The 14,677-nt window shown below is 43.4% G+C and overlaps 1 protein-coding gene and 1 pseudogene across 1 annotated transcript in view; both read left to right on the top strand.

Moving 5' to 3' along the window:
* Nucleotides 1-14,677, top strand: part of LOC126428380 (uncharacterized) — a 68,682-nt gene that overhangs the window by 39,692 nt on the left and 14,313 nt on the right. The window contains exon 2 of the mRNA XM_050090307.1: nucleotides 6,930-7,129. Within this exon, the coding sequence (XP_049946264.1) occupies nucleotides 6,930-7,129 (200 nt within the window). The remainder of the gene's footprint in view (nucleotides 1-6,929; nucleotides 7,130-14,677) is intronic.
* LOC126428616 (5S ribosomal RNA) lies at nucleotides 1,694-1,811 on the top strand (annotated as a pseudogene).

Here is a 14,677-nt window from a genome sequence, read left to right as displayed (position 1 = left end):
GAGAGGATATAAAATGTAGACTGGCGACGGCAAAGAAAGCGTTTCTGAAGAAGAGAAATTTGTTAACATCGAGTATGGATCTTTGTAACTGTTTTGTTTATATAAGATATTTTCGATGTGTAAAATGTACAAGTTGTGTGTGATGTTAAGTGTGTGTGACTCTCTACACAAATGGACCATTAGAAAACTTAAAAGTCAACAAAATGAAGCAGACTCACGTGAACACACTGACAACATCAAAAGAAATGGCTTAACACACATAAAAAAACGCACTTGAAAATGGGAATTATTTCTCGAAACGCGTCGTGCGAATAGTAAAATAAAGAAAATCGTGACTGGTAGCAGAAGATTGATTTATTTATTTATAAACAAACCTATTGTCAGGAAGTCGTTTCTGAAAGTATTTGTATGGAGTGTATGAAAGTGAAATATGGACGATAAATAGTTTAGACACGAAGAGAATAGAAGCTTTCGAAACGTGGTGCTACAGAAGAATGCTGAAGATTAGATGCGTAAACCACATAACTAATGAGGAGGTATTGAATAGAATTGGGGAGAAGAGAAATTTGTGGCACAACTTGAGTAGAAGAAGGGATCGGTTGATAGGACACGTCCTGAGGCATCAAGGGATCACCCCTTTAGTATTTGAGGGCAGCGTGGAGGGTAAAAATCGTAGAGGGAGACAGAGAGATGAATACACTAAGCAGATTCAGAAGGCTGTAGGTTGCAGTAGGTACTAGGAGATAAAGAAGCCTGCACAGGATAGAGTAGCATGGAGAGCTGCATCAGACCAGTCTCAGGACTGAAGACCACAACAGTAACAACTACTGAGTGCTGTTTAATTCTCTGGAAACTACTGTAACACGCACCATTCTATGTTTTATGGCAGCACACACGCTAAACATTTACAAAACGTGAACCGCCATTAAGTGAGTATCAAAAACAGTGTTAGTAATTTCTGAGAACACTTCTCTTGGAGTACAGTGGGTTTTTATTAGTTAAAAACGAACATGAACAGCCACACCCGCAAGAAACTTCTTTTTTTATGAGGTTACCGGTTTCGGTCTGTTTTAGACCTCCTTCAGACCTCACACTGAAATGTGTACATACCATAGAATTGGAGAGATGCAGTAACATATGAAATACATCTTACATAACAAATAATAAAAGAAGTTATACCCATGATAGTGCACATCGTCGCTTCCACGCCGCTTTCATGATATATAACGGTATTGGTCAAGCAGTATATTTACTGGCATTACGATCTAACACGAATATGCAACCACTTGCATGTATTTCTACACGTCGAGTTGCATGCCAGTACGCATTTTGCATCCAGCCGCTGTTACAGCTATCAGATCCTCTCCCGCTAGATGGCACATATCGATATGACCACGGCGTTTCCATGGCAGCCTTTAGCGTCGCCTAATCACCGTCTTTGTTACCACACAGTCTACGAGTTTACGATAAGTCTCCACAGATGGCTGTCTATGTTTTCACAGCAGATTATGACTGGTTATTTCTTTTATATATATATATATATATATATATATATATATATATATATATATTTCTTTCACAGATTCACGTACCACTGTTTATAGCAGTTGCTTTACGTAATATAAGGAACGTATTTCTATATCAGTTATTAGCGTTCATGTGACAATTTTGTATAACACTTTATTGTAACAAGGCCAACGACCTTGCCGCAGAGGTAACGCCGGTTCCCGTCAGATCACCGAAGTTAAGCGCTGTCGGGCTGGGCTGGCACTTAGATGGGTGACCATCCAGTCTACCGAGCGCTGTTGGCAAACGGTGTGCACTCAGCCCTTGTGAGGGAAAATGAGGAGCTACTTGATTGAGAAGTAGCGACTCGGGCCTCGTATACCGACTTGCGGCCGGGAGAGGGGTGTGCTGACCACATGCTCCTCCACATCCGCATCCCTTGACGCCTGTGGGCTGAGGATGACACGGCGGCCGGTCGATACCGTTGGATCTTCACGGCCTGTTCGGGTGGAGTGTACTTTTTTTTAATTGCAGCAACCGTTTGACATCCAGTATGCGTGATTGGCTATCGCTGGTGTAATTCGATTTGCAGTGAGCGGAGCATCGCGTATTTAAACAACAGTTCTGTTGCTCTCCTTAACAGTTAACGCTTGCGGAGTCGTAGCACTTGCTCCGTTCACAGCCACTGTCTACCCTCATCTCTATAATTTCTTATTTTACTATTTGTTATTTAAGGTGTACCTTATATCTTACTACATCTCTCTAATTTTATTTTACGTACATATTGCAGTATGAGGTCTGAAGTGAGTATAAAAGAGTCCGAAACCGGTAAACGCATACAAAAGAAGTTTCTTGCGGTTTTAACTCTTCAAAAAAATAGTTCAAATGGCTCTGAGCACTATGGGACTTAAGTTCTATGGTCATCAGTCCCCTAAACGTAGAACTTCTTAAACCTAACTAACCTAAGGACAGCACACAACACCCAGTCATCACGAGGCAGAGAAATTTTAACTCTTCCTGTTCGTTTTTAGAAAATAGTGTAACTCGTGTGCAGCTGCGTGAACACTATTTCATGAGGGTAAAGAAATATACACTGAAGAGCTAAAGGAACTGGTATAGACATACGTATTTAAATACAGAGATGTGTAAACAGGCAGAATACGGCGCTGCGTTTGGCAACGCCTATATAGAACAATAAGTGTGTGCCGCAGTTGTTAAATCGGTCACTGCTGCTACAACGGTAGGTTATCAAGATTTAAGTGAGTGTGAATGTGGCGTACGAGCGATTGGTAACATCGTCTCCGAGGTAGGGATGGAGTGGATATTTTCTCATACGACCATTTCACGAGTGTACCGTGAATATCAGGAATCCGGTAAAACATCAAATCTCCGACATCGCTGCAGCCGGAAAAAGATCCCGCAAGGACGGGATAAATGACTACTAAAGAGAATCGTTCAACGTGACAGAAGTGCAATCCTTCCACAAATTGCTGCAGGTTTCAGTGCTGGGCCATCAACAAGTGTCAGCGTGCGAACCATTCAACGAAACATCATCGATATGGACTATCGGAGCCATCGGCCCACTCGTGTACCCTTGGTGACTGTACGGCACAAAGCTTTATTCCTTGCTTGTGCCCTTTAACACTTTCACTGTCTGATCCGATCTGCTGCCTCCTTTTAGCTGGCTGGTCTGCGTCTTAGAGCATCTAGTGATCAATTCAGTGTAGGGATGACTGGATACTTTTCATCAGATAATGTCCTCCCCGATAGCTGAATGGTCAGCGTGACGGACTGCCGTCCTAAGGGGCCCGAATTCGATTCCCGGCTGGGTAGGGGATTTTCTCCGCCCAGGGACCGGGAGTTGTGTAGTCTTCATCATCATTTCATCACCATCTGGCGCGCAGGTCGCATCGAATGTAGTAAGAGCTGCACAAAGGCGGCCGGATCTGCCCCGTAAGAGGCCTCCCGCCCAATGACACCAAACGCTCATTTCCATCAGATAGAGTCTGCGACTAGAATTTCACGTACTTTAAGATACATGACATTTGCCATCACAGATAAGGTGCACTGACGCAGCTGCTCAAATTTCGACCCCAGGCGATACTACTACTCTTTAAATGATGGACAACGTGCCACACCAGTTGTCAGTAAAATGACCTTGTTCTTGAAGATGCTGCATATTTTTCCGGCACTGTATTTCACGTATTTAGATTGTATTTCAGCAGTAGTGTCCGCAGCTCGTGGTCTTGCGGTAGCGTTCTCGCTTCCCGCGGACGGCATCCCGAGTTAGATTCCCAGCGGGGTCAGGGATTTTCCCTGCCTCGAGATGACCGGGTGGTGTTGTGTCGTCTTCATCATCATCATTGATGCAAATCTGCAACACACCAGATTACTTTAAACTAAAAATTTTAACAACTCACACACACACATGAACTATGCACCTCGTAGGAGGGATGGAAATGGTAAAAAAGATTCACATTAAAAAAATTACTTGCCACCGAAAGTGCAACTTGTTTTTAAAAGAAAACTCTTACGGCGGAAGGGTGGCAACTCTATATACTAAAATGACCATTTAAATAAAAACTCATGAAATGCAGTCTTACATAAAATATAAAAACATGCTCTACGTTACACCTATACCGCCTCTCAAGATGATAAGCAAGATAAAAACATATTTCAGGAATTCGGCCTTTACACCTTAAGCAATAAATTCGTTAACACTGAATCCAGCAAACATGACAGAGGCAGCTATTAACGTACGGCAGACCGACAGACAGACAGACAGAGACACTAACTGCCTAACACATGCGGACGAGAGACAGACGAGCAAGCTAGGGACGAGAGACTGACCAAGCACAAGTAGAGTTTAGCAAGTAAATGAAACAACATATCACGAATCACTTAATTTCTAATAAATTGCGATGTCTGGCGAAGACCTGGCGCAGCACCCTCCAAAACGCTCTCACGAACTGTCCGCTGCCAGCCGCTTCAACGGACGCAGGAAGGCGCGCCGATCTCCCGTCTCACGGCGTCGCAGCTCGCACCGGCCAGACCGAAGTCGTGGGTTGACTCCTGTTGCTCTCGTGTCGGCCGCGAAGCCACTACTCCCCGCTATAAGCCGCGGCCCACTGGACTCGCGTGGCGACCTCACATGCGCCTACACTCAAGACGGACAAGTCATCTTGTGTCTCAGTGAGCGACCGACCGACCAACCGATCGATCGAACCGCCAATGACCATTGCCTGAACAAACTCGAGCAGACTGGCGGCCTAACACATACTAGCACTCCGGACGACAGACAGACACTGACTGCTCCACACTGACCCGACTGACCAACTGATCAGACTCGCCCCTTAAATGCACGTGAACAGGCTACCTTTCCCCTTTCCCACCAGAGGGAGACACCAAAACTGCGGCTGACACAGCGGCGCCACCGCCAGGAACGGAGGGCGACTGCTTTACACTAAGCGCTGCGGCGTGCTCTTCAAAACAGCAAAGTTTACCACGGTTCAATCATCATTCATCCTCATTACGGCTGGAGGAAGGCAATGGCAAACCACCTCCGCTAGGACCTTGCCTAGTACGGCGGTGCGGGACTCCCGCATCGTCCCCTACGCTCCTCGGAGTATGGGACCCCATCTACATCTACATCTACACGATTACTCTGCAATTCACATTTAAGTGCTTGGCAGGGGGTACATCGAACCACAATCGTACTATCCCTCTACCATTCCACTCCCGAACAGCGCGCGGGAAAAACGAACACCTAAACCTTTCTGTTCGATCTCTGATTTCTCTTATTTTATTTTGATGATCATTCCTACCTATGTAGGATGGGCTAAACTATTTTCGCATTCGGAAGAGAAAGTTGATGACTAAAATTTCGTAAATAGATCTCGCTGCGACGAAAAACGTCTTTGCTTTAATGTCTTCCATCCCAACTCGCGTATCATATCTGCCAGACTCTCTCCCCTATTACGTTGATAATACAAAACGAGTTGTCCTTTTTTGCACCCTTTCGATGTCCTCCGTCAATCCCACCTGGTAAGGATCCGACACCGCGCAACAATATTCTAACAGAGGACGAACGAGTGTAGTATAAGCTGTCTCTTTAGTGGACTTGTTCCATCTTCTAAGTGTCCTGCCAATGAAACGCAACCTTTGGCTCGCCTTCCCCACAATATTATCTATGTGGTCTTTCCAACTGAAGTTGTTCGTAATTTTAACACCGATGTACTTAGTTGAATTGACAGCCTTGAGAATTGTACTATTTATCGAGTAATCGAATCCAACGTATTTATTTTGGAACTCATGTGGATCACCTAACACTTTTCGTTATTTAGCGTCAACTACCACCTGCCACACCATACAGCAATCTTTTCTAAATCGCTTTGCAACTGATACTGGTCTTCGGATGACCTTCCTAGACGGTAAATTACAGCATCATCTGCGAACAATCTAAGAGAACTGCTCAGGTTGTCACCCAGGTCATTTATATAGATCAGGAACAGCAGAGGTCCCAGGACGCTTCCCTGGGGAACACCTGATATCACTTCAGTTTTACTCGATGATTTGCCGTCTATTACTACGAACTGCGACCTTCCTGACAGGAAATCACGAATCCAGTCGCACAATTGAGACGATACCCCGTAGGCCCGCTGCTTGATTAGAAGTCGCTTGTGAGGAACGGTGTCAAAAAGCTTTCCGGAAATCTAGAAATACGGAATCAACTTGAGATCCCCTGTCGATAGCGGCCATTACTTCGTGCGAATAAAGAGTCAGCTGCGTTGCACAAGAACGATGTTTTCTGAAACCATGCTGATTACGTATCAATAGATCGTTCCCTTCGAGGTGATTCAAAATGTTTGAATACAGTATATGCTCCAAAACCATACTGCAAACCGACGTGAATGATATAGGTCTGTATTTCGATGGATTACTCCTACTATCCTTCTTAAACACTGGTGCGACCTGCGCAATTTTCCAATCTGTAGGTACAGATCTATCGGTGAGCGAGCGGTTGTATATGGCTGCTAAGTAGGGAGCTACTGTATCAGCGTAATCTGAAAATAACCTAATCGGTATATAATCTGGACCTGAAGACTTGCCCGTATCAAGCGATTTGAGTTGCTTCGCAAACCCCTAAGGTATCTACTTCTAAAAAACTCATGCTAGCAACTGTTCGTGTTTCAAATTCTGGAATATTCCATTCGTCTTCCCTGGTGAAGAAATCTCGGGAAACTGCGTTCAATAACTCCTCTTTAGCGGCACAGTCGTCGGTAACAGTACCATCGGCACTGCGCATAATCATCATCATCATCATCATCAGTGTATAATACCAATAATCTGGAGTTAGTATGAAAGTGTGCATAAAGAGCGATCGCGCTCCAACTCAGATGTGCTGTACGCATTTGTGTTCACAGACTGCGGCAGATGGATCTAGCGTCCAGAGGAGCGTGATGGAGGCACTGCTGGAACGGCTGGAGCGGTGCCTGCGCTCCGAGGCCATGTCCGTGTTGGACAGCCTGGAGGGTGCGGACGTGGCCACAATCTGGCCAGGCGTGGAGCTGGTCAGGGTGGACGGCCGGTCCACTCAGCGGACCAATGGGAAGGGACACAGCAGGTGAGGCGGAGGACCTGTCCACTGTCCAGGGACACTGGCGGTCCATCGGTGGGATGTACAAGTCTTGCTTCTTTTGGGTCGATTAGGATTACGATATGTTTTATGTGGCCCAACAGAACTTCCTGTTCTCTTCCAATATCTTCACCTCAGATTGTCATTTACATCTAACATCCTTGATTATTTTGTATATCCATCCTTTTAGCAGGTCTCTGGGACGACGGCCGTTTACTATCGTGACAAAAAATAAATACACCTACAGCCGTCCTTATGATTTTATTTTATTTTTTCGCTACCAGTTTCAACCCTTCATTGCGCCATCTTCAGGCTGTTTTTGATGCGGTACAGGTTGATATGGTGGGTTATTCATGGAGATCATAAGGACGGCTGTAGGTGTTTTTATTTTTTGTCCTTGATTACTATCGACGAAATCGCCAACAGCCTTGTAATTGAGATGTTCTTTCATTTTATTTTATTACTAGTTTCGGCATTCCGCTATGCCGTCTTCAGGCTGCATATGCATTTCTCAAAAATAAACTATATTGTTAGATAGTGCCTTATATTCCTGGATCTCATGAATTCAAGACTGTAGCAAGTGCTTCGTTCGAAGACTGAATGAAGCACGTGGGATACACTTTCGAATTCATGACACCGAGGAATATATGGCGCAGTATGGCAATATCTTTTACTTTTGAGAGATGGATATGGGGCCTGAAGACGGCATAGCGGAATTCCGAAACTGGCAGTCAAAATAAAATAAAATAACATCTCAGTCATATGCCTATTGGCGAATTTCATTGATAATTATTTGAGCAGCCGATGTCCCATGTATATGATGGATGAACAGAGGTCCTTGATTATTTGTTGGATATATGCCAATTTCTGCCGGAATTCCGAAACTGGCAGTGAAAATAAAATAAAATAACATCTCAGTCATATGGCTGTTGACGAATTTAATTGATAATTACTTGACCAGCCTATGTCCCATGTCCATGATTGATCGACGGAGGTCCTTGATTATTTGTTGGACATATGCCAATTTCTTCCGCCTTAACTGCTTTGGCTATCTGGAGACACTTCCTGTCCAACCCAAATTCACAGCTTGTTGCACACTACTTGAGTAGCGCGCCCTGTCCACCATTGTCATTACTGACAGCTTCGCGCTGATTATACTTATTTGAGATATACAGTGGCCAACTGTGGAATATTAGTGGAAAAGGGGTCAACGGTAAACCATAAACGTTGGAGTGATATGCTTTGCAACGAGGTAGAGACTGAAATTCAAAAACAAACGACATGATCTGGTCTCTGACCTCGTTGTTTTATTGTAAGCGTGCACATATCGCCGCCTGTGCAGCTATGTAGGATAGGAATTTGCAGGTGTCGCAACATCTTGCAAGCAATCCTGATCTCGCCCCGTCGGATTTCTATCCGTTTAGTCTTCTTACATCTGCTACGTCTAAGTTCTTTGACCACAGCCCACATATTTATATGTAAACATAGTGTATTTCACCAGTGCACATCGTAATAGTGAAATATGCAGCGAAACTTTATAAAACTTAAATATGGACGTGAAAATGATAATAAGTGTGTAACTAAGTGACAAAACTGTCTCCACATCCTAACTATAATAATGGTGCTTCATTTTTATATAAGTACAGACATGCTGCCTTGCCACGTACAATTGTCCCACTTGTGTGTGTTTAGTCACCAGCAAATAATTTTTTTTATTTATACAGTGATCTCCAACAGCATAAACATGTACGTGAATGTATAAACACCTCAGGATGCGCGCAAGCTCGAAACCGGTCGTGTGACAAATAAATAACCTTTCATTGTGACTGGTAGCGGATATTTCTCTTCACCCTATGAAGGAACAGCCACGGAGTTCGACAGCATCCACTAGGGATGAAATTCATTCTTAAGAATAATTTAAGGGGCCGTCAATACACTTCCGATGAAGAGGTGAAGAAGATAGGCAATACATGGCTTGCTACTCAGTCAGAAAAGTTTTCTTTTTCCCTCTTTTTTTGTATTGGATGGCTTGTACAATGAAGAATCATGTTCACTGAAAAACACGGCGACTTCGTTGTAAATTCTGTATTGTTACTGTAATAAATTACAAAAAAGTACTGGCTGATACTTCACAACTTACTATCATGGTAGACCTATAATGGCAGTTACTGGGCGGTATTTTCTTCTTTAGTGTCCGACGGGGACATGGATTCCCAGGTCTGCCCGAGAGCGATTTGGGGGTAACGTCAGACATACCCAGGCTTGGTAACGTGGCCACAGTTCGTTCCTCTGAACGGAGCTGCTGCGGGCACTCCATGTGGACCCGTCCACTGACGCCAGAGCGCCAGTAATACGTGGCCCTTTACTTGTGCGTCACTTCTCGCCTGTGTTGACATTTTTCGATTCGGATCGCTCCCTGATTTGTTTAGCCACGCTTGAAACTACTTTCTAGGCTCTGGACTTTATTTCTGTCCAACCTTCCACTACGTGGACTCCGCCGTCATTGACTGTAGGAAGCTCCTGTTTGTTCCACCGGTTCCTGCGTCTCTGCCAATGCGAGTTATCATGTCAATCTTTTCCTCAGAATAGTGGCATAAACCAGAAATTTATTGGGTTCAGATAAGTTAAGAATATTAAAACCGATTTTCGACCATGTAGCAATGAGAGTAGAGGATCTAGAAGACTTTTTTATGGACCCTTTAAAATCCTGATTTCCTGTAGAAGAAATAAGAGAATTTTTGAACCCAGAAAAGAATAGCATACGATGATTAAAAATTACGGGATGTAATAATGATAATAAAACTGAGTAGAGACAGGGTAAAACTTGACTTAATGACAAAACTGTGTGTGAAATCTTATGGGACTTAACTGCTAAGGTCATCAGTCCCGAAGCTTACACACTACTTAACCTAAATTATCCTAAGGACAAACAAACACATCCATGCCCGAGGGAAGACTCGAACCTCCGCCGGTACCAGCCGCACAGTCCATGACTGCAGCGCCTTAGAGCGCTCGGCTAGTCCCTCGCGGCTGACTTAATGACAGGAGAAAATAAATATGAAGAATAAATTGGTCAGAACAAGAGATTGTAGTTGCGAATTAAGGATTTTTTATTGTAATTTTACTGGTTTTAATTTTTACTATCGTACGTCTATGAACGAGACAGTTAACTACTGAGACAATCACAGTATCAAATATTCAACTCACACACATCCTACCACTTACAAATACAGATGGCGAGTTTGCCATGAACGAGAGTGACAAGATTCTTGATGTCTCGTAGAAACATGATAACGAATAGAAATGACATATTTCAATAGACGCACAGATCTCATAACTGAATGGCGTTGCATGAGGATATCGTAAAAGGAAGTGAAAAATAAATAAATAAATCTGTGTTCTGGAATTTAATTTTGACGTGATAGATAGTGATTGTGCATCTGTGAGAGATTAGAATTAGTGTACTTCTTGTTTGAGGAAATTCTCGAGGGTGTAGAACACATCATAAAACATGGAAACGCAATACATAATTCCAAAACAGAAGAAGAGAGATGCTAACGTCTGTTCCGCAGATCCTGTGTGAAGTGGTCCTCGCGAATATAGAATAAGTAAAAACATCGTAAACGTATTTTCGTTTAAGGGGTAATAACAAATTTGTCATAAAACATAAGTGTAAAATACTCTGAGATGCATGTGATAATGAAAAGGCTATTGTAGCCACTCATCGTCAAAAAACAGTAGCAGTTCACATCACATATTCACATCAATCACATTATTGCAATGAATATGTGCAGAAGCCAGATTTTGCGTAACGTTGGCGTTATTGAATATTATTTGCACATAAGACGGCTCTACTAATAAATTCGTCAGTGGAGTAGGAGGATCTGGCTGTCAATAAATTCTTTAGCTTCTCTTAAACTAAACTTTACTACTAGTGAAATTTTTTTGTGGCTGCTGACACGATGACGATTAATACTGAAATTTCTCATTGCGTGTTACATTCACTCGCTTAAGGTAAGAGCAGTATTTGAAGATAGCGACCATACAGTACTTTGAAATGAACTCCCATGTTTCCTTTTTTAGTGAGGTTTTAATGTATCTGTTTTGCATATTCGTATTAAACATACCAATTTCAACAAAATGAAATGGACTGCATTCTTCTGCTTTTTGTCTAGACAGTAGTATAATTACTATGGGTATTAACTGGTGGAGGCATGCAGAGAGTAAGAAGCAGACTAGCACAGGCAAAAAGGACATTCCACGCTGAAGTCAAATAGTATGAAACATAAGACTTGTTTGAGGTCGACATTTCTGAGAATGTAGGACAAGAACACAGTATTGTATGGTAGTGGATCAGGAATTGTCGTTAAACCTGAGTAGAAGAGAATAGAATGGCCTGAGATGTGCTGTAGAGGGAAGTTTAAAATCAGATGATAAAAATGAGGAGGTTCTGCGGAGAACTGGCGAGGAAAGGAGTATATAGAAAATACTGACAAGAAGATATCAGAAAATGATAGGACATGTATTAAGACATCAGGGAATCACCTCCATGGTGCTAGAGGGAGCTGTTGAGGGCAACAACTGTAGGGGGGTCTAGGTTGGAATATCTCCAGCAAATAATTGAGGAAGATGGATGTTCATGCTGCTGTGAGATGAGAAAGTTGGTACAGGAGAGACTCTCAGAGTAGTTCGCATCAAGCCAGACGGAAATCTGAGGTACCCAAAAAGAAAAAAGTCAACTGTCTCTGGAAGTTTTGTGGCTGGTATTGCTGATGTTGTTCTTGTGACAAATAATCATTGCCCGAGTAGCAACTGCAGTTCAGTTTTACTGACTAGAAGTTTACGCCAGAAAGAAATAGGGGGGGAGGGGGGGCGTTCAATAAGCAATGTAACACATTTATTTTTCTGGAAAAATTCGGAAAAAATGCGAAAATTAGAAGAAAGATTAAGGAAAGGCAAACCTACGTTTCTAGCATTTGTAGACTTAGAGAAAGCTTTTGACAATGTTGACTGGAAAACTCTCTTTCAAATTCTAAAGGTGGCAGGGGTAAGATACAGGGAGCGAAACGCTATTTACAATTTGTACAGAAACCATATGGCAGTTATAAGAGTCGAGGGGCATGAAAGGGAAGCAGTGGTTGGGAAAGGAGTGAGACAGGGTTGTAGCCTATCCCCGATGTTATTCAATCTGTATATTGAGCAAGCAGTAAAGGAAACAAAAGAAAAGTTCGGTGTAGGTATGAAAATCCATGGAGAAGAAATAAAAACTTTGAGGTTCGCCGATGACATTGTAATTGTCAGAGACAGCAAAGGACTTGGAAGAGCAGTTGAACGGAATGGACAGTGTCTTGAAAGGAGGATGTAAGATGAACATCAACAAAAGCAAAACGAGGATAATGGGATGTAGTCGAATTAAGTCGGGTGATGCCGAGGGAATTAGATTAGGAAATGAGACGCTTAAAGCAGTAAAGGAGTTTTGCTATTTGGGGAGCAAAATAACTTATGATGGTCGAGGTAGAGAGACTGGCAATGTCAAGGAAAGCATTTCTGAAGAAGAGAAATTTGTTAACATCGAGTATGGATTTGTCAGGAAGTCGTTTCTGAAAGTATTTGTATGGAGTGTAACCATGAATGGAAGTGAAACATGGACGATAAATAGTCTGGACAAGAAGAGAATAGAAGCTTTCGAAATGTGGTGCTACAGAAGAATGCTGTAGATTAGATGGGTAGATCACATAACTAATGAGGAGGTATTGAAGAGAATTGGGCAGAAGAGGAGTTTGTGGCACAACTTGACAAGAAGAAGGGACCGGTTGGTAGGACACGTTCTGAGGCATCAAGGGATCACAAATTTTGCATTGGAGGGCAGCGTGGAGGGTAAAAATCGTAGAGGGAGACCAAGAGATGAATACACTAAACAGATTCAGAAGGATGTAGGTTGCAGTAGGTACTGGGAGATGAAGCAGCTTGCACAGGATAGAGTAGCATGGAGAGCTGCATCAAACCAGTCTCACGAATGAAGACAACAACAACAACAACATTGTGGAGTATTCCGGCTTCAGCCCCCATAGTTTCATGAAGTTCCGATATGTGGCGGGGCTATCGTAGCCTTCAAAATGGTGTCTGTAGCGTATGTGCGTTCCAAGGAGAGAGCTCACATTGATTTTCTTTTGGCGGAAAACCAGAGCGTCGCAGATATTCATAGGCACTTGCAGAATGTCTACGGAGACCTTGCGGTGAACAAAAGCACGGTGAGTCGTTGGGCGAGGCGTCTGCAAGGAAGGTCACGGACACCTGTCCGACCTCCGGCGTGACAGTTGACCGCACACAGCTGTGACTCATGCATTGTCGGAACGTGCGGACACACTCATTCGAGGTGATCGATGGATCACAAACAAACAACTGGCTGCACAACTGAAGATCTGTGTTGGTACTGCTGACACTCTCGTCCACCAGTTGGGCACTCAAAGGTTTGTGGCCACTGGGTTCTTGCCGCCTAACAGAAGATCACAAGCAGAAACGAAGAACCATCTGTGAGGAATTGCTTGCACATTACCAGGCTGATCGTGGGAATTTTTAGCCGAACGTCGTCACAGGCGATGTGAAACAAGGGTTCATCACTTGGAACTGGAAAGAACACGGCAATCCATTGGGTGGCCCCAGTCCTCCGAAGAAAAAGCTTAAAGCTGCACTCACTGACGGTAAAGTGATGGCGAAGGTCTTTTGGGACTCTGGAGCGGTTATTCTGTTTTATGGCCTCCCTCATGGAGAGACGATCAATTTTGTAGTGTATTGTGCTACCCTCAGGGAACTGAAGAACTGAAGAAACGACTTCACCGTGTTTGTCGCCGCAAAAATGCAAACAAACTCTGTACTTGAGACAGAGAAAACGTCCATGCATCAGCACGGCTTTAGAAAGCATCGCTCCTGCGAAACGCAACTCGAATTTTTTTCACATGATATCTTGCGAACCATGGATGAAGGGTATGAGACGGATGCCATATTCCCAGACATCCGGAAAGCGTTTGACTCGATGCCCCACTGCAGATTCCTAACTAAGGTACCAGCATATGTGATTGGTTCCCAAATATGTGAGTGTCTCGAAGACTTCTTAAGTAATAGAACCCTGTACGTTGTCCTCGATGGTGAGTGTTCATCGGAGGTGAGGGTATCATCTGGAGTGTCCCAGGGAAGTGTGGTAGGTCCGCTGTTGTTTTCTATCTACATAAATGATCTTTTGGATAGAGTGGATAGCAATGTGCTGCTGTTTGCTGATGATGCTGTGGTGTACGGGAAGGTGTCGTCAATGAGTGACTGTAGGAGGATAGAAGATGACTTGGACAGGATTTGTGATTGGTGTAGAGAATGGCAGCTAGCTCTAAATATAGATAAATGTAAATTAATGCAGATGAATAGGAAAAATAATCCAGTAATGTTTGAATACTCCATTAGTAGTGTAGCGCTTGACACAGTCACGTCGATTAAATATTTGGGCGTAACACTGCAGAGCGATATGAAGTGGGACAAGCATGTAAT

This window comes from Schistocerca serialis, chromosome 12, assembly GCF_023864345.2.
Source record: "Schistocerca serialis cubense isolate TAMUIC-IGC-003099 chromosome 12, iqSchSeri2.2, whole genome shotgun sequence".
NCBI lineage: Eukaryota > Metazoa > Arthropoda > Insecta > Orthoptera > Acrididae > Schistocerca > Schistocerca serialis.
The sequence above is the reverse complement of the archived record's forward strand: the minus strand, read 5'-3'. Positions and strand labels throughout refer to the sequence as shown.